Raw genomic sequence first — 20,429 nt, 5'->3', positions numbered from 1 at the left:
GCGACCCTCATCACCTCACCCCCGCGGGTCGGGGGTCCCTTCCCGGGGGTCGCATAAATCTAAATCCTGAGACAATTGACAAGGTATTTCAGGTCAATGACACAGCTTTCCTGGGCACTGATTCCCAGTATGTTAATAAAGTCAGTCAGCACCTGTCTGTTTCCCTCCAAATAACCATCATAGTCCATACCAACATATTTAAAATAAACTAGAGTGCAGCCAAATAAGACAGCAAAACCTCTTGTCTTCAGAAGTCCTTTGGCAATAATAGAACATTTTCAGAGCAAAAGCAAGCAGCCCATTCCAAGACTACAAGCTCCAACTGCATGCTGCTTTCTTTATATTATTTAAGACGCTTTGCTTCAAGGGTTAAATGTCCATAAACTTTATGTGTACAACTATCATTTTTTTGGTGTACTATGAGAGAAATAAGAAATGGCTCATTATTTATTTTCATGCAGCACTATGTTTGAATGGGAAATGTGCCTGACTGATTCATGGGTTTGAACACTGTGGTCTAATCTCATCAAAGTTTCTAGAAATGAGAACCTCTAGGAGGTCAGGCCTCACTACAGGAAGTGGGAAAAGAAGGCAGGACTTATGAGTCCTTTAGTCCAGCCCCACCCTGGTCAAAGTCCATTTCCTCATCAGCCAAAATGTGAGCAAACTGCCCCACACTGACAGGAGCTATCCCTGCAGAATTAACAACAAGCCGCCCCCTATCATTAAACTATGAGCCAAAATAATCTTTTCTCACCTAGAGTTGCTTCTGTCAGGCATTTTGTCCTGGTGACAATAAACAACAGCAAAAACCTAATAACATATAGCCTTTTAGGTAAGCATCTCACTTCATAATCTACCAGTATACTAGTGGCTGAGAATATGATGTTTAAGTTGATTACAATTCTGTAACTGTCTGTTTCTTATCTCATTTCAAAACTTTACGAGGAATTTTTGCTTAGCTTTTTGTTGTTGTTGCTGGAAAAGGCCCTAATCTTTACACCTTTTGGCATGTAGAATACAAGGTTGGTCTTGTTTTTTATTGTTGTCCAAAAAATACCATCCTTTACATTTGTTTTGACATGGTATCCAGAGATGGACTCAGCTTGAGGAAGAGGCCGAAAGCTGGAGCTTTGAAAGTCACTATCATCTCCTGAAGCAGGTACATACAAAGAAATAGCAATGCGGGTAGAAAGAATACCTGATGGGTACTCTGAGCCCCTTCAGCATCACTTGGAGCACTGTAGGCAGTCCAGGTCTCAATGATAACAAGAGTATTTCTAGGTGTAGGAAATACAATAACCCTCAAAAGCAGGGCAGTAGATAAAAGAATCAAATCCACTATGAACACTGTGGGTATTCTAGCATACTTCTACAAAAGTAAGTTAATCTTTATTATGAAAAGTTCATTTATGAAAGAACTCATTTATTCAGCCCAATTATCGTTACAATTCTATCCAAGACAAGAAAACTTACTCTAGATGAATCATAGGAAGGGCTTGGTTGACCACTTGTTCCCCAAGACGTCGTTCCTCCACGTTCATCCATACCTAAGGAAAGAAGACAGTGGACAATATAAACTCTAAAAAAATCCCCTCAGGATGTGTGGAATAGTGCATAAGAACTCAGTTCACATGGTGGCATGAGCATCGTTGTAGAACTAGCATTACCTCACTGCTTGCCTCAGTAACAAACATATAGCAAGTTAGCTTCTTCAGTTATTCTCACTACCATTTCAGAACTAAAGTATTTCCTAGGAAACTTTCAAATGTCTAAGTATCATAAGTGTCTCCATTTTTCTATCCATTCCTCTGAAACTTTCTCTATATGAAAACAAAGAATGCAGTGTCCCAACCATAAAAACAAAGCCAGCAAAGTAACTATTTAGTTTAATAAACTTGATACTATCAGATTAGAGATTTGATAGTCTTAACTGAGAATAGAAAACCTCACATTAGTGATGTGAGACTGCACTGCAGTACGTCTGTGGGCAGCACTTCAAACTCTTCAAAGCTCTAACCATGATGTGACTTCAAATTGAAGACCTGCTCTTACAAGAGGTGAATGACTAGTCACCATCATGCTCTTCCCATGCCCGACTCTACACTTTAACCTTCCACCAGTCCTAGGAAAAACTGGAATCTCTCAATCCAGTCATTTATGTGTTTCTGATTCAATACAGTCATTTCTACATTTTCTATATTTTAAAGTCTAGTTTTTTTCTCCTTTGATTCCTAGAACAGTATTGCTCATCAGCTCTTTGGGAGCAGATTTTTATGATAAAAGTCAGTGTTGGCAATGTATCATTAATACATGAGGAAAAACCTAGATGTTAGAAACTAAGCTTAGGAACTCTTTCAGAGTATTACTTGAAGTCTTCTGTAATGCAGGAAAAAATGCAATGTTCAAAAATACAAAGCAACAACCTTTGCAGCAATTTGTGAGTGTCCAAGGTTTTACAGGAACCAGCTGAAGGTAAGGGAAACTGGACAAACAAAAGACAGGCGACAGATCGAATATCCTCCTCACTAATTCAGTTATTAGGGCTGTTAAGTCCTCTTAAGAAATAAAAAATTGCTGGGCATAGTGGCACAGGCCTTTAATCCCAGCACTTACTTGAGGCAGAGGCAGATCTCTGAGTTCCAGCCCAGAGAGATTGGGGGAGGGGGGACATGAAGATGATAATAAGAACAGTAGTTTTTATCCACAATTTCAATTACCCCTGGGATAAATATCTAATAGAATATTCTACAAATAAATTTAATAGCTCTTACTATACCATGCTATTATAATTGTTCTATTTATACATTGGTTATGTTAATCTTTCTGCCTAATTTTAGAAATTTAAGTTTATCTCTAGCATATATAATGTAGGAAAAAGAATATGTATAGATATGGATATATGAGGGAGAGTAGGTAAGTCTTTAATTTTAGGCTATCTGCTGGGAGTTTGGAATATAACCCCACAGGTAAAGAGAAACTACTATACAGATAAAATTGCAAGCACAATTTACAGTGAACCAGCTTTCTAAACAAAAATGTTTTATTTGTTCTTAGAAAAATGTTATTAAAATTCCCAATTTAGTACAACTTCTACACATGCAATGAATCATGGAAAAGAGTTGGCACCTCTCCAGCACCATGAGCTACCTGAGAGGTACATTTTAAGCTTTTTCTTTATAATCACCACTATAAACAAGCACACAAGATTTCTAAGAGAATCAACCCATAGACTATACTAACATGACATAAAACTGCAAGTAATTACATAATTTATATATAAAAGGCATCCTCATTGATTATATATTGGAAATTTGACCTGATGAAAATGAAACCAAAATTTACCTTAATATTTTATAGCAAACAATAAATATGAGATTTCTATGTTATTTAAAATGTGTTTATAAAAAAAACAGAAAAGACAGTGCTAGCTATAGAAACCATCTCAGGCAGTAGAAACCACATGCTTTATTTATCAAAAGACTCTTAACTCCTTCTACAAGACAGAAGAAAGGGCAAAGATTAATTTATTAATAAAATGGTAATTTATTAGGTAGTTTAGTCACCAGTTAAACAGTGCTACTGGACAAGGAAAGAAACGCAAAGGCTATTTCAGAGTAATAAGGATCCAGCTAGAGTTTTAACTCAGAACTCTGTGGTTTTATTGTCAGCATAGCCAGACTGACTAAAGGTCGTGGCTGGCACTGACAAAAGTAATCATTTTGTATCAATGACTCCTTTCTGCTCAAGACAATGGCTATACAAACACAAAAATATGACAGCAATGATAGAACTTCCAAAGCTTCAACCACAACAAAAGACAAAATGACACCTGAAGATAAACTTTATAAGGATATTATGCAAACTGATAAAAATATGGAAAATAAGCAAATGCCCAAGAGTTACAATAGAATGGGGCACGGAAAGCATTTGTTTGGAAATATCTGAAAAAAATCATTCCCATATATTTCCTTTCCATTTTTAGTATCTATATAAGCAAATCACCAACTTTAGGGTAATTCTGTGATCCATGGATCTAAATGACAGTTATGAGAATGCTACACAATGATTAAAAGATTGAAGTACTTTGACTACTTGATTTTCAAAAATGTAACTATGTTTCTGCACAGCAGAATTAAAATGGGTAAGCAATATGTAAACTCACATTAACACTGAAGCATGTCTTTAATTTTTTAACCTTTCATATATATGTATAAATATATGTATGTCCTAGAGGCTGATTTTCTGAATGGAATCAATTACATAAAATATACTGTAACTGTTTGTTTCATGTGCCCCATTTTTAAAAGTATAATTGGTTTTTATTTTCTTGCTGTGTAACTTGAGCTCACTATGAAATTCCTAGCTCAGCCTCCTAAATGATGGGATTACAGGCATGTGCCACCATGTGTGCCTACCTTGCTATTTTTTAATTTATTATCTAGTAAGTTGTATTGATATTTTGTTTATGATTTAACAAACGCTATAGAGTCCAGGCAGTGGTGGCACACACCTTTAGTCCCAGCACTCAGGAGACAGAGGCAGACGGATCTCTATTAGTTCAAGGCTATCCTGAGATACACAAAAGTGATCCAGTCAAAGATAAACAGCCTGGGATGAAATGACAAACTCTGGAGACTCCCCCCATGGAGGGCCTCACCCTCCCTGGGAAACAGGGACTGGGTGGGGAGTTGGAGGGGATGAGGAGAGGGGAAAGGAGAGGGAGCTGGGACTGACATGGGAAGCAAACTTGTTTCTAATTTAATTTTTAAAAAAAGATTAAAATAGTCAGAGCTATGATGTGTTGACTTTGAGATACTTAAAAAAGAGAAAGAAACAGCTCACACAAAGACGATCTCAGCATTTGGGATCCCATGCCTTTAATCCTGGCACTGAAGTGGAATCTAAGGCAGGAGGACGGAGACAGGAGCTGAATGCATTCTGAGGTTTGGTGGAGAGCAGCACAGTAGGGAGCAGTCTGAGGTTCCCTGAATCATCCCCTATAGTATGAGCACTACAGGTGAGAACTCTGTAGTGGCTGACTACTTGGATTCTCTGATCTTCAGCTTTAACCCCAATATCTGTCTCTGGGTTTTTATTATTCATGCTACAATTAAGTGTATTATTATTTTACCATTGCTATGATAAAAATGTACTCTAACTTTTCTATTGCTGTAATAAAACACTATGACCAATGAAACTTACAGAAAGAAAGGTTTATTTGAGCTTATGGTTCCAGAGAGATAAGAGTCTATAATGGAGCAGGAATTCCAAGCTGAGCTCACATCTTGAACACAAAGCAGGAAGCTGAGACAGCAAACAGGAATCTTTACAATTTCAAAGCCTACTCCTGTGGTGACATACTTCATCCAACAAGGCCACACTGTGATACAGGATCAATTAGAATGCAATTTCTCTCATTACTATGCTACACGTTAATGAAAACAAATCTAGGGAGAAAGCTGAAGAAACAATCACAAGAAAACTTAGAAATGAAGACAGGCCATCTTGCAGGAAACATGGCATCTGATATAAAGCTTGGGGTTTTCTAGTTTAAGTACAAGAGATTCTGTGTATTAGTTTGTTAAATCCAAGTATGATTTATATCTTTAAAGCTAGAACACATATTCACAATGCAAGGCCAAAAGTGGTCTACAGCAGAGGCTAAAGAATCAAATGAAGATGTGAGTGGCAGTTAGCCACAGGGAGCCACAGGGAGAGAATTTAAATTTTAAGTATAATCAAATAAACTGAACATAAAGAAACTAAAATTTCCACAAACAGCATTCACAATACACACACACACACACACGTACACACACACACACACACACACACACACACACAATCCAAGTCAAGAGGACCACTATGTCTGGATTTTCAGAGACTGAAGGTGCTATACATGCACACAATTAGGAAAGAACATCCAGTGGACAGAAGACTGGAGATGGCAGAGAAAATTTTTTTCTAAAAGGACAAATAGAATGTTTAAAATAAAACGTCTTGGATGGGCTTAAGAAAGAATGAAGATGATGGGGAAAAGGGTAGGTGAATGTTATAACAGATAGATAAGAATCATTCAAAACATTTAAAAAGGGAAAGAAATTAAAAGAAAATTAACAAGGCCTCAGAAACCTAATGGAAGAGATGAAGTATAGCTTGGCTATAAGAAAGCGCAAAGAGAAGATAGGAACTATATCTGAAGAAACAATAACCAAAAGAGAGCACACAGGCATGTAAAGTTAAATCTGCCAAATAAAGATTATCCACCCACATCAGAATCAAGCTGACAGCTGAAATTTTAAATTTCAAAAACAGCCAGAGAGAGAGAGACATGCTATCTAGAAAGGAAAAATTTAAATCAATACATGCTTGCCTTCAAAAACTGGATCATGGCAGATATGGACAAACAGTACCTACTCTTATCCAAAATTCTACACCTGAGCAAAATAGCCTTCAATACTAAAGATGAAATAATGACATTTTCACCTAAAAGAAAATTAGGAATTCATTTCAACATTGGGGAAAAAAACAAAACAAAACACTAAAAGTAGTTCTGGCTGAATAAAAATATCAGAGGGTGACTTGGATCCTGAGGATAAAAATCTCTTTTTAATGTCTTCAAAACACACAGCTATTTAAGAAAAAAGTAAGTCTTTCTAGGAGCTGCAATGAATGCATTTAGAAGTAATGCCAGACAACTACAGCATGAGAGAAAGCAGCAAATAGACGTTGCGTCCCCCCACTGCAAGATAAATAGACCTACAAGTTTGAAAGACAGCTGTGTTTTACCTGATGTGGTACTGTATTAACTCTAAGTAGTCTCTAGTCTCTGAGAAGCTAATGATGTATTTTTTCAACATCCTTGGGAAGGTACAAAGGAAGGGGGAAAATGAGCAGAGGCATTGCCTGCTAATAAAATAAAGCTGAATGCTAAAATGAAATAAATGTAGATGAAACAAAGAGAAACCAACACAACCTAACACTTCATTTCTGCCTAGGAAAGAAAACAGAGGCAAACAAGGAGACACTCTTTTCAGCCAGCACACACCTCAATGCTCTGTGAGCCCATCATTTCATACCACTGCCCTTCTTGAACAGAATAATTACATTTAGATGCAGTGGTTAGAAAAAGAAGATGAAAACAAAACTACATTTACACTTTAACAAAAAATACAATATTACACCAATGTGAAAACTGCATGCACAGGTTTTTAGCTAGTTTGCTTGGTTTTATGGCTCCCATCAGGATCATAAGTCTGTAGGCACACGGTGGTTTCTGCATAACTATCAAGTACATCTTCGTGAATTTTTGCTGATTACCTAACACATTTGCTATTTAAAAACAGCTGTGTGAGCAATTACTATTCTTAACTCAATTCCACAAACACTTCTATTCATTTCCTGTAATGAGGCCCATGCACTCCCTGCATTCAAGTCTTAGACCATTAATTCCTGTAATGGCATCACACTGCCTCTCTAGGATAGTGCCATAAAATCTTTTCCATATTTTCCCTGTACTGAAAATTCTCTTCTCCTATCCCTCAAACTCCCATATATTTCTTTCCATTCACACAAAAGAAAATTTTATGTTCACCACTTTCATTGCTGACCATTTACATATTAGTAATCTCTTTCTACTTAGCCCCTTCTAGACCACATCCCAAAACAAAATGCTAGACACACGACAGTCTCTCCACAAATATTTGCTCACAGAAAAACACAAACAAAAAGCCCACATAAAAAAGTCTGAATTCTACACAATCATCAAAGATACAAGCTAACCTCTTATTCTTAAGTCCTTAGGTTTCTGTTACAGACTTCAACAAACTTTTGCTTTGAAGGCCAAATAGTAATTGTTTTAGATGACTGACTGTTCTCCATACCAACCACTCGACTCTATTACCATAGCGCAAAAGCAGCCACAGGCAATATGTAAACAAAAGAAATAGCAAGGTTTAAAAAAATACATATACAAATACAAAACCATTGGTCATGGGCTGTATTCTGCCCACCCTGATTTCTATATCATCAGCCCTCAGCCACATTTCCCCTTCTCTGAGATTTACTGATGTAACTTTTAGCACCCCACCTCATCTCTTATCAAGTCATCTGGGTTTTTGTTTTGATGTTGGGGTAGGTGATCAAAATGCCTACCCTTATCCCACGTTGCCAATCTATGTTCTACCCTTAGACTGGTCATTTAGCGTTATGATTTTTGTCCCCCTTATGATCAATTTACAAATATGCATTTCCTGTCTTTTTTAACATTTACTTATGCATCTTGTGTGTATGCCATGGCATACTTCTAGAGGTCAGAGGACAAACTGCAGAAGCTAATTCTATACTTCCAACACATGGGTCATGGGGATGTGACTTGAGCCGTCAGGCTTGGAAGCAAGCATCTTTCTCCTCTGGGCCATTTCACCAGCCCCACATTCCCAGTCTTAAATCCAGTGTTATACTTTGGAACAACAATCTCCACATTCCTGCTAAAATCATTCTTGAGTACCTTGTCATCACCTCAAAGTCATCATATGTCAGCTACACTCTTTATATGCTTTTATTTCTTTCTCCTACGCCTCTAGATGAGATCCTAAACTTACTGTTATTATTTCTAGTACCACAGGTAGTAGTGTTAATAGTCCAGGTCAAAGAGATTTGGAAACTGGCATTACCTTTGATTTGCTCCTTCGCTTCTCTCTATTTCTTATACAATGAGTTTTCCTTAGTCATCTTCTCTCTTCTAGGATTTCATAATGTGTCTATTTAGACTCAAGTTCCCAAGTCTCTTTTACTCATCCTAAAGCAGTATTTTATAATACATCACCTGCTTAAGAAGTCCTGCCAGCATAATCTTACTAAAACACTTCTCACACACGTTACTCCCTGATATAGAAGCTGCATTTTCAAATGCTTCACTGCCAGCATAGTAAAATTCTTGAACTGAAATGTTTATTCTAATATATTCCACAAATGTTTGTTGTGAAAAGAGCTAGATTTTGTCCCTTGTACTAAAAATCTCTTTTCCTCTTCTAACTATAACTAACACACACACACACACACACACACACACACACACACACACTATAGCACTAACACATAGACAATGGAGTCAGGGAGTATCATTGTGGTGTATTTGATTGCAACCAACTGGAACCACAAAGCACCTCCACACAGCAGCACACACAGCATGCCACAACTACTTCCATAGACTCTATTGTTCTTCCACACTTTTACCTTCTCCCACAGATTCAATGTTCTTTACAACTTGCTCTGCCTTACTCTTTTTCTTTTTCTTTTAAGGCACAGTAGATAATAGTATCTTACTCTTTTTAATATAATAATTTTATTAATTCTTTAAGAATTTCCTACAGTGAATTGTGATGTATTCACCAACTACTCCCAACTCCTTCCAGACACACCCACCACTCCCTCCCTTACTAATTTAACAGTGTCTCCTTAATACAAGTATCACATTTACAAATCTATGTCAAAGTAGAGAAGCTACACACTTCTTAAGCAAAGGCCATCTAACACGTCTCCAATTTTAAAACCTCATTGTTTTATTCCATATCTACAAAGCTGAATACATGAAGTGGCTTAACACAAAAGGCTTTACATACAAAACAACAATACCGTTTAACTTTTCACTTGTCTATGCACATTCACTGTCTCCAGCTCTGGTGAACACCATGATTCTACAAAGCAGTCTTAATAAACCAGAACAGAACATTAACTGCACCAAGGAGGCTCTGCTAAACCCAGTTATATTAGCATAATTGATGACAAAACTATAATCTGCCACTCAAATTCTAAGTATTGTCTGTGGGAGCATAAAATGATACAGTCTGAAAAACTGGCAACGTCTTAAAAATATTCATATGTCCTAAACATAAGTTTTTACCTACAATAAAATAAAAAAGACAAAATATGCACTAAAGGAGTCTTCTACACAAGTAACTTGAAGAGCAGCTTTAGCATAATAGCTAAAACTGGAAATAATCCAGAAGACCATCAATGAGAAAAGGCATTAAGGAACTACAATATTACTCATTAAAAACAATACAAAGACATTGGCTAGTAGTAGACATAATAAATGGCCTAACTCAAAATCACCATGCCAAGTGATAACAGAAAGGAATATATTAATCAACCTAAAAAAACTCAAAAGCATGATCACTTTTTGCCGGGTGGTGGTGGCACATGCCTTAATCTCAGTGTTGAGGAGGTAGAGGCAGGGAATTCTTTGAGTTAGAAGCAACCCTGGTCTACCGAGTTCCAGGACAGTGAAGGTGACACTTGAAAAACAAAACAAACAAAAAAAGAAATACAATTTAAGCATAAATATAAATAAAAATGTTTTTAAAAAATCATTCTATTGCTTTTCACTTTGCAATGTAGAAAAAAGTATGAAAATCTTTTACAGGATAAGTAAAACATCTTATAAAATACATAAAATCATATAAACATATAAAAATGGTGACATATGCCTTTAATTATCAGCACCAGGGAGGCAGAGACAGGTAGATAGATATCTGTAACCTCAAAGCCAGCCTGATCTATGTATCTGGCTCCAGGTAAGCCAGAACTACATAGTGAGATCTTGTCTCAAAATTATTAATATTTTTAATGAAACAAAAGTCTACTGATGAATTCTAAAACCATTTTCCAAAGGCTTTTTCAGCTACACACATGTGAATAACTTTCCTATCCAAACCCTAAGAATTGTAAACTGGTCCAAAAATTAACATTATCAGGCTGGAGGGATAACTCAGCCGTTACAGGCTAGGCTCATAACCAAAAATTAACATTATCAGAGCTGTTTCGATGTAAACAATACTTCAGATCAGACTTTACATACACAAGCCACAGTCCACCCAATAGCAGCACATAACATGTACTCTTCTCAGGTGCTGCTTTTGGAATATTTCTATAACAGATGTGTGATTTAAAAAAAAAAACAAGTCTAACTAACACTAAGACTGAACTCAGAAATCGGTACCCAAAAACAATGTAGAAAACCCTGAAGAAAAATAAACCCTAGAAAAACAGAAACAGAAACAACACATCAAGTCTGAGACACAACAAAAACTGTATAAAGAAGAAATTTATGGAAGTGAATGTCACTGTTAGAAATAATGATCTCAATAATCAGAAAATTGGACTCTCTTGTGAAAGAAAGTAGACTCCAATCTCACCACATGCAAAATTCAAGTCAAATTTGATAAAAGATATAAATGGAGACCAAAAAACTATAAAACTCCTAAAACAATAGAAAACTGGGCTGCAGAGACGGCCCATCATTAATAGCATGTACTTGCTTTTCTAGAGAACCCAGGTTCAAACCCCAGCACCCATGTCAAGCAGCTCACAAGTACCTGTAATTTCATCTCCAGGGGGTCCAATGCCTCTATCTTCCTCAAGCACCTGCGCTCAACTCACATGAACATAACCACACATGGACATACATATTTAAAACTTTATAACATTTGACTATCTATAAAAAACAAAATTGTGATAAAAAAGAGATAAGAGCTTTCTTAAATTCACTGCAAGATAGATGCAGTTCAGTGTACAAGATGAGTACTTGCTGGGTATAATCCCATTACCAGTGGATTGGCAAGGTGAAAACAACCCCCTGTTAATAAATAGGTAGATAAATGAACTGTAACACACATGGGGAATTAATTAAACCTAGACCATTGACAAGAAATTCTGCCACAGGAGACAACAGGCATAAACCTAGAAGACATGATGCTAAGGGAAATGAGGCCACCACCAAAACACAAATAGTACATGAAATTGCTTATTTGAAACATCTGAAAGGGCAAAACTCCCAGATGCACAAGTAGAAGCTAAGGGGTTGGAGAAATGACAATGGGGAATCTTTATGTAAGCTAAATGGAATTCTAGACAGTACATTCAAGGAACTAAGTCCTGTGAGAATTTTGAGGGCTTGTGAGAACATTTCAAGAAAACAAGATAAGAGTCTAGTGACCTCAGTTTCTTCAAAACACAGCATCGTTCTTGGAATGAATTTTCATACTCCTAGGTATAGGGTAGGAACAGGTTTACTTCAGCTGTTGTTATTCATATGCCTCTATGGAAAAATGTTTTTGCCATGTCTGGCTTGTCCTTGTGACTGTAAGCTTTACTCTTCTTAGCCCTCAGAGTATAAATTGTCAGATGCTTTGAATAAAATAGGCTATTACATGAAACTTCAGTCTGATTCATTTTTAGGGCCTGCTCTCTCAGGTTCACACCAACAAACGGAGTGATAAACACACTACTATGCTGTACATTTTAAAACTTAAGATAAATCATGATAAATGTTCGTATAACTTTTTAAAACTATTATTGGCATCTGAAACATAAACTCAGGCAACACAAAAAGGTAAAGCTTTCTAAAAGTCCTTTTGCAGTTTCTATAATCTGAAGAACTATAATTAGACTACATATGAATCAGGTAATTTTGCATCCAGTCTAATTTGCTGATTTAAGAAATCATCAATTTGAAATCTGTGAAAAATGAAAGACCCATTAAAAAGATACAGTGAGGTATAAATTAAATCAGTAAAGGAGAACTGGTGGATTTAAAAAGCTGTCATAAAAAACTGAATAGCAAATGGGAACCTCAAAGTACAAGACAAGAAAAGCATAGCTTCTATTTTGGGTAATGGCACACTAATATATTAGATCAATTTTCTTGAAAACAGCAATTATAAATAATTGGGTAAAAAATTAAGAACTATTTAAAGACAAAGAGAAATAAAAAAACTAGAAATGGAAAGGATCTTATGGACAGGGAAAAGCTAAAAGAAAACAAGAAACAAAGTCAGTCAGGAGGAGGTGAGATCCTAATCTAAGGGTTTATTTCATTTTATTTTGTTGGCTTACAGAACATTAAGAGAATTGGAGGGTACAATATGGCTACAGATTGAGATCAATAAAAATTACAAAGTAAAAGCTGCCAGGCATTGGCAGCTCACGCCTTTAATCCCAGCACTAGGGAGGTAGAAGCAGGCAGATCTCTGTGAGTTTGAAGGCAGCCTGGTCTACAAAGTAAACAGAAGGTCCAAAAATTTACATTTATCTCCTTCCCAAACCTCTGGCTAATCTCTGAAGTACTAAGCATGGGAAACATACCAAGGAGCCCACAGGAAAGCACCAGCTCAATGACTAAAACAGCCAAGCACAGATTTCAGCTATTGGGAATCACTAAGATGCTAATTAAAGGGACTTGGATCATAATTTGGCTTTCACAAAACGGTTCTAATAAAGCGTGAAGTTCAGATACAAGATGGACAACCAATAAAGGCAGCCACTTACCACAGCAAAAGAGAACTACAGAAATTGATGAAAATAAAAATATCTAAAACCTATCATCAATATTTTCAAAAAAAGGCATGAAAAAATTGCTACCTATGTAGGGAAATAAGAATGTAACATGAATGTAGGAAAGAAGCGCTCCACACTGTTAACTGAATAAGCAGGAAGGGACTGTAAAGCAATTAGCATAAACATTTGGACAGTTTTGAAGAAAAAATAGTGACAATAAGTGGATATAATTCATTTGCAGGAAGAATTATCTAAAAATGGAATTCAAGAATTTAGTAATATGTTATTTTAAAAGAAATGTGATCTAGGTAAGCTTGTTAATAATGACTAGAATAGCAGAAGTCACAAATAAAACTGAACATAAATAAAATTAAAGGAGAAAAATGCAAAAAATCATGTTTGGTAATATTAACAGGTCTAAAATTTATGCAAGTAGATCAGTTGGGGCGAGGGGGCAACTGATAGGATTTTCTCCAAGTCAGTGAAAAACATCAACTTGCAAAGCCATCAAGTTTAGCAATCTCAATGCAGAACTACAAACCAACCACACCCATGCCTATGACAATTAAAATATAAAATAGGAAATATTAAATCAGGCAGAAAAAAAGAAAGCATTACATAAGAGGAAAATGATTCAAAGAAACACCAACTTCTCACGAGAAGCAGTGAGTGCCAGAAGACAATGGAATGACATCCTGTAAGAACAGGGTGAAAAACAACAACGGTCCTAGACTCATAGACCATAAATTCAAACTACTACTGAAAGTTTTAGGCTGAAGAAAAATAACAGAAAAAAATCTGGACTCCCACAGAAGGCCTTTATGACATTTTTATGATAAATAATATGGAAGTATATGTGGAATAATATTCTTCTAGATTCTTAGTCTATTAACATAGCAAAATATAGTTAAGTACAAGACTGCATAGTAACCAGCATATTAAAAAGAATGTAGAGCAACTACACTCATGCATAGTGGGTAGGAACATAAAAAGTTGTAAAAATCAATTCAGCATCTGTAATTCCAAAAAAGCAGGCAGAGTCTGCAGAGCTCACTGATGGCCACCTCCAATTCAGTGAAGAGAGACAGAAGAAGATAATGCAGTCAACCTCTGGCATCCACACCTGGACACACATGAACATGCACACACACATGTTGACTGAGAAGAAAGGAGAATCCTTCTCTAGGCTAGAGATGGCTCAATGGTTAGGAGTGCCTGCTACTCTTGCAGAGGACCAAAGTTCAATTCTAAGTACCCACATTGCAGTGGTAGGCATCTCAATACCATCTATAGTTTTCTAGCTCCAGCGGATTTGATGCTACTTTCTGTCCTTTGCAGACACTGAAACCCATTTGTACACCCGTAACACACATATACATAAAAATAAATATAACTATATATGGAGTCAGATAAAGGGTCTCTTTATGTAGCCCTACCTGTCCAGAAACTATGTAAATCAGGCTGGCCACAAACTCTCAGAGCTCCACCTGCCTCTATTTCCCAAGTGCTGAGATTAAAGGCAAGTGCCCTTATGCCTGGCTAAAACTAAATCTTTAAAATCTGTGTGCACTACTGATAGAAGTATAATGGTATTGTCTTTATGGAAAACATTACAAAGATTCCTTAAACAATAAAAGTAGAACTACCAAGCATTGAGAGATAGCCCACTGGCTAAGAATGCTTACTGCATAAACCTGAGACTTGGGTTCAAATCCTCAGCAGACAAGTAAAAAGCCAAGTGTAGCCAGGCAGTGGTGGCACATGTCTTTAATCCCAGCACTCGGGAAGCAGAGGCAGGCAGATCTCTGTGAGTTCGAGACTACCCTGGTCTGCAAGAGCTAGTTCCAGGATAGCCTCCAAAGTCACAGAGAAACTCTGTCTCGAAAAACCAAAAAAAAAAAAAAAAAAAAAAAAAAAGCCAAGTGTAGACAGACAGACAGACAGACACACACACACACACACACACACATATACACACACACACCTGTAACTCCAACAATGCTGAGGAGCTTAGATTTCAGGGATTACTGGCAGTGGGATACTGGATCTAAAGGGAATAAAACAGAGAATAACAGAACAGGAAAACAGACATCTTCCTCTGGCCTATAGGAGTACACACAGGTACATACTACACCACCATGAACATACACTACAAGCATACACCACACACACCCCAAAACCAAATACAGAGCTATCCTATGGTCAAAAAAACCTGTATGGACACCTGTCCAAAATGAATGAAGTCATAATATCAAAGCAATGAAATCATACTTCCATGTGCACTGTAGCATTAGCACAAGAGCCAGGATGTGGAAACAACCTAACTATCTGGACAGTGAATGGACAAGGAAAATGTGATATGCACAGCACAATGTAGTATTATTTAGGTTAGAAAAACATAGGAATTCTGTCATTTGCAAAACTGATAAACCTGGAGGTCACTACATTAAGTAAAACAAGGCAATTACAGATGATAAATTCTGAATGAATTCTTATTATAGAGGTAGCCAAATTCACAGAAGCAACGAGTGAAATGGAAGTTGTCAGGGAAGAGGCATGCTAGGGAGTTACTGTCCAATGACTCCCACTGTCAGTTATCCAAGACAAGATCATTCTAAAGATCTACTGTACAACAACTGTACCCAATACTATACTACACACTTAAAATTTGTTAATGGGTAGATCTTGTGTTATGTAGATTTTTATCATAATAAAAAGTACAATTAGAAATTCATAAGTAAGAATACACAGACGTACAAAATATCACCCAATGGAAGACGGGAACTGCAGTTTTGAATACATACCACCCACACACAGATGCCCATGTCTTTTACCGAGGATCTCTTTGCTTTTTATACAGTGCTTTTTCCATTTCTGTGTCTTCCAAAAGGATCTTTTTTGTTTTTTTACCTATAGTCACCAGATGATCTACAAATATACCAGCCTCATAACTATGTATGAATTCACTTTGTTTTATTCTTTCCCTTAATATAAAACAAAAGATATTTTTGTAATATTATGTAAATGGACATACACGAAAGGGCTGGGAAATGGTCATTACAATGACAATATGAAACAAACTGAACACTCCAAGAAATGGTTCTACCTACAGACCCTAATGAAAAGCTCGGAGAAAATGTGTCTGATGAGTTTTGGATGTAATGGTTGGGTCGTTTTCTGTCACCCAAAATAATGTCCATGAATATAAAGAAACAACACACTTGTAATGAAATTAAGTAAATAATAAATAAAGCAAAAGCTAAAGACAGCATTCTTCATTCAAATAGAACAGCTACTATAAAGTTCCAAAGACTGCTCCCCACCCAGTTCCCTACAATCACACTTCAGTTACTTTTACTCTTGTATAAGTGATGTCTTTTGTATTTTTAACTCCAAAAGCCACCAAATAAACCCATTTACATGTGACACATGTCAAGTAGCAAATTTATTTTGGGTTTTCTTGGCTTTGGCTTTGGACCTGAATTCTGTTTTCTTCTGTGTGCCATTGTTGTTTTCACATTTGGCAGTAGCTCTAGATCTTTGCTTTACTTGGTTCTTTTATTGAAATGCAGAATATACACATTATAAGATAAGCATAAAACAACAGTTTAACTTGCACCACAATAAATTCTCAACATGATGAAAGCCTGTGAACTATACTAAGGTATTCAAAAAGGGAAGAAGAAAAAAAAATCTAAGACTAACTAGCATATGGCTTTTCTACCTGAAGACATAAAAGACAAGTAGTAACTGAACTGTATTGATTCAATAAATCTACACAACAGATTCAACAAGATTACAACCAATTTTAAAATTAAGAGCTGAATAACTAGAAATCAGAGAACCCTAGCAGTCTGTCTACTCTATTTGGCTGCCAAAATATCATCTTTGTTTCAGTCTGCATTGTACTTTTCTATTTCCCAATATATCATACCTGCCTTCTAGCACATTTTCAGTTTTATCTAATAGAGAAATACCTGATGTCAGTGAGGATGTTCTGTCTCAATATCTTTTGTTCTTGTGAAAGTTAAGAGCTTACTATGTTAATGTTACAGGTTCACTATAGGTTTGCATAGATGATCATGCAATAGTAAATATGAAAAAGGAATTTATGAGTTGAATCTTTGCCCTATAGTAACATGTTAAGATGTATAAAGAGCCTACTGTACATAGCAAAGGTTATGACTGCAAGAACTGTGACAGTATCAACTACAGAATCAAGAGTAATCTCAATTGTCCTAATTCTCATACTGTAGGTTAATTACCTTAGTTTCATTGTTCTGCCCCAACTAAATCAAATTCCAAAGAACTATTCATATTGGCTTTGAACTATTCTTATATTTATATCTGCTCATAAGAGATTATTAATGTTCTGAAAATCGTAGCTCTTAAAAATTATTCACATACTTAGTACCTTATTTCAAAGGGTATTTACACCTGCTAACATGTATCAACCTAAAAACAGCTGTTTCTTCCTCAGATCACTTCCAAGGAAAAGAAAAGGCACTAGAGCTACTTATCAGAGTCAAACTTCTACTTTTCAGCCAATTCTTATGGAGTTCCTTTCCATCTGTTCCCTGACATTTGTCAGATTACACACTTGCCAGGAGTCTTCTTTGGATTCAGACAGAATCCACCAGTGAAAACAAATGGAATTTTTTAAAAATCAGTTTACTCATTGTTAAAGCAAACATTAGTTGAAAGAATGATAAGCTATCATGCATAATGTCAAGACACCACAATCAAGCACATAGTCTGTTTTATAAACAAAATCAGCATTCTAGATTGAACCACAAATTACTGTATCAGAATTCTTTACTAATTTGTTACAGTAAAAATTCATTCTACCGAAGACTGAGACTCAGTGATCAAATCTGAAGGGAGGAAAGCAGCAGTAGCAGAGGCAGGGGTGGAGCCTGAGTCTTAAGGTACACTGACCACAACTGCTGCTGGGGCCTGGGGTAAGGACTCAGGCGTTATGCGGGCCTGCCCTGTCAGCTGGCAGAAAGCACTCAAGCAATACTCTGGTCAGCCCAGGGTCCCATGAATACTATTCTACATGCAAGTGCAAGAGACTCCTTTAAAAGAAAGACCTCTGCCCACTTACACTCTCTTCCAGCTGCTGCTTCTTTCTTCTCCAGCTCTCTTCCCCAAGGTTCCCCTGGAAGAAACAAGACTTTTCCTGTTTCCCTATTCCCTTCTGTCCTCTCTGTGTGTCTGTGTGTCTCTTTACCTCTTTTCTCTTTCCTTCCCCCTCCCTCCCCTTTCTAATAAAACTTCTCAATTAAATTCTGTCTGCCTGGCAAGTTCGTCCCTCTGCCTCAGTCGCCTTACCTGCCATGGAATCTGCCAAGGTACCCCACACAAGGTTCCCCTCAAGCTTTATCCTAACACCTGGTATATACAGACAGCAGGTTAGAGTTTTTCATCTGGTGATTTCCCTCTCTTCCTCTCTCCCTCTCTCAAGAGAGGGGGTCTCACTATGTAGACTAGGCTGTCTTGGAACTCATGTTATGTAGACCAGTCTGGCCTCAAATTCCTAAAGATTTGTCTCTGCCTCCCAAAGTGATGGGATGCGAGGCCATGTGCCATCACACCAGGCTCAGGACTGTTTTCTATAGTGAACAGCGATGAAATACCAACAAAGGATCAAAATTAGCTGCCAATGATGACTTCTGCTTGAAGTTGAACATAGAACACTTCATCATATCAAATAACAGACTCTGTGTCCTGGAATGACAAGCTAAACCTGGGTAATAAAACTCTTCAAGGAGGTGACTCCCAAAGGACCAGAATGGTCATTACCTGAGATCAGTCTTCCTCTAATATTACTTTCAAATAAGAAGGCTATGACAGAAGACCTGTCCCAAAACAAGACTTGTTAAAACAATGAGGAATTCTCTATGCAATGAAAAGTGCAGACATATTCATGAAGAAGATCATTTGATAAAGAAAGGATGTCTAGACTCAGACTTGAAAATGAAGGAAGTTAGGAACACAGCTGGATTCTGAATAGAAAGAAGTATCAAATCAATCAACCCACCTCTGTCTAGACAGCAGAAACAACAGCTTACTCAGAATGAATTATGTCAACAGTTCCTCAGGCAAAGAGAGGGATAGAAGGATGTATGATTTTTCTTGAAGTAACAGATGTGAGAAAGTGCCTTAAATTTTATATTGTTCGTTTGGTACAAACTGGGCTAGGATCGATCTATGAGATTCTCTTTAGTTTTTACAGGATAAAGGTAAGACCAAAAGGAATACTGAATCTTATACTGAGAACCTGCGCCAGCATGAAACCTCATTAAAGTTCCTCAACTGAATGAAAGTTGCTGTAGAGTCTTTAGTTGTAAATATAAAACTTCCATTCTAGGAACAAATCTATTACATTTCCTCAGCACTAGGTTCCTCTCTTCCAGAAGTGGGTGTGGGACACCCATGTCAGTACTTGCTGTTTCAATGATCCACCTTCTCCATGCTGGTAGCTCTTTGACATACATTGTCACATTCCTAATGCAATGCGGGTTAACAACTGCCCATCATTTCTGGTTCTCCACAGTTACTGAGCTGTTAAAAAGTATTTAAAGTCCTCTTTCTGCTCTGTAGTCCTGACATGTGGAGAAGCTGCATGCAACCATGTCTGTAAGGCTGGTTGCTCAAAGCCTTCAACTGCTCAACATACACAAGAACAAATACTATTTAATACGTTCTTGGTTTAAGATAGTTCCTTGTGAAAGGGAAAGTGCAGAATTTAGTGCATGAACTTTTTCTGTATGCTTTATCATATGTATCTGTTCAGTCATTTGCAAACATTGGGAAACAATCAAAACTTTATTTACACAATAGGAGGTAATGAATTTTTTATTAAACCATCACAGAGAAGAATATGGGTATGTTTGCTCAAATTTAGTATACTAGATGTAAAAGATAGCCATCAATGCACCCCAGAAATCATACTAATTAAAAGAGAAAGCAAACAAGTACAAAAAAAAAACTTAGGTCTTTGTGACAGGGTGGCACTGAAGACTTAAAAGTCTGTCAAATATTGGTTCTGTTTGTGAGGAAATAGGAAATTGAGGGAAGACAAT

At 36.8% G+C, this 20,429-nt stretch overlaps 1 protein-coding gene across 1 annotated transcript in view; it reads right to left on the bottom strand.

Annotated features, from left to right (window-relative positions):
- LOC121137606 (transcription factor 12-like) overlaps positions 1 to 20,429 on the bottom strand; it is a 246,523-nt gene that overhangs the window by 165,916 nt on the left and 60,178 nt on the right. Inside the window, exon 4 of the mRNA XM_040740236.1 lies at positions 1,477 to 1,550. Coding sequence (XP_040596170.1) covers positions 1,477 to 1,550 — 74 coding nt within the window. The remainder of the gene's footprint in view (positions 1 to 1,476; positions 1,551 to 20,429) is intronic.

The sequence above is a fragment of the Mesocricetus auratus genome, unplaced genomic scaffold (genome assembly GCF_017639785.1).
Source record: "Mesocricetus auratus isolate SY011 unplaced genomic scaffold, BCM_Maur_2.0 Super-Scaffold_100691, whole genome shotgun sequence".
NCBI classification, from domain to species: domain Eukaryota; kingdom Metazoa; phylum Chordata; class Mammalia; order Rodentia; family Cricetidae; genus Mesocricetus; species Mesocricetus auratus.
Note: the sequence above shows the minus strand (reverse complement) of the source record. Positions and strands in the feature narration are given on the sequence as shown.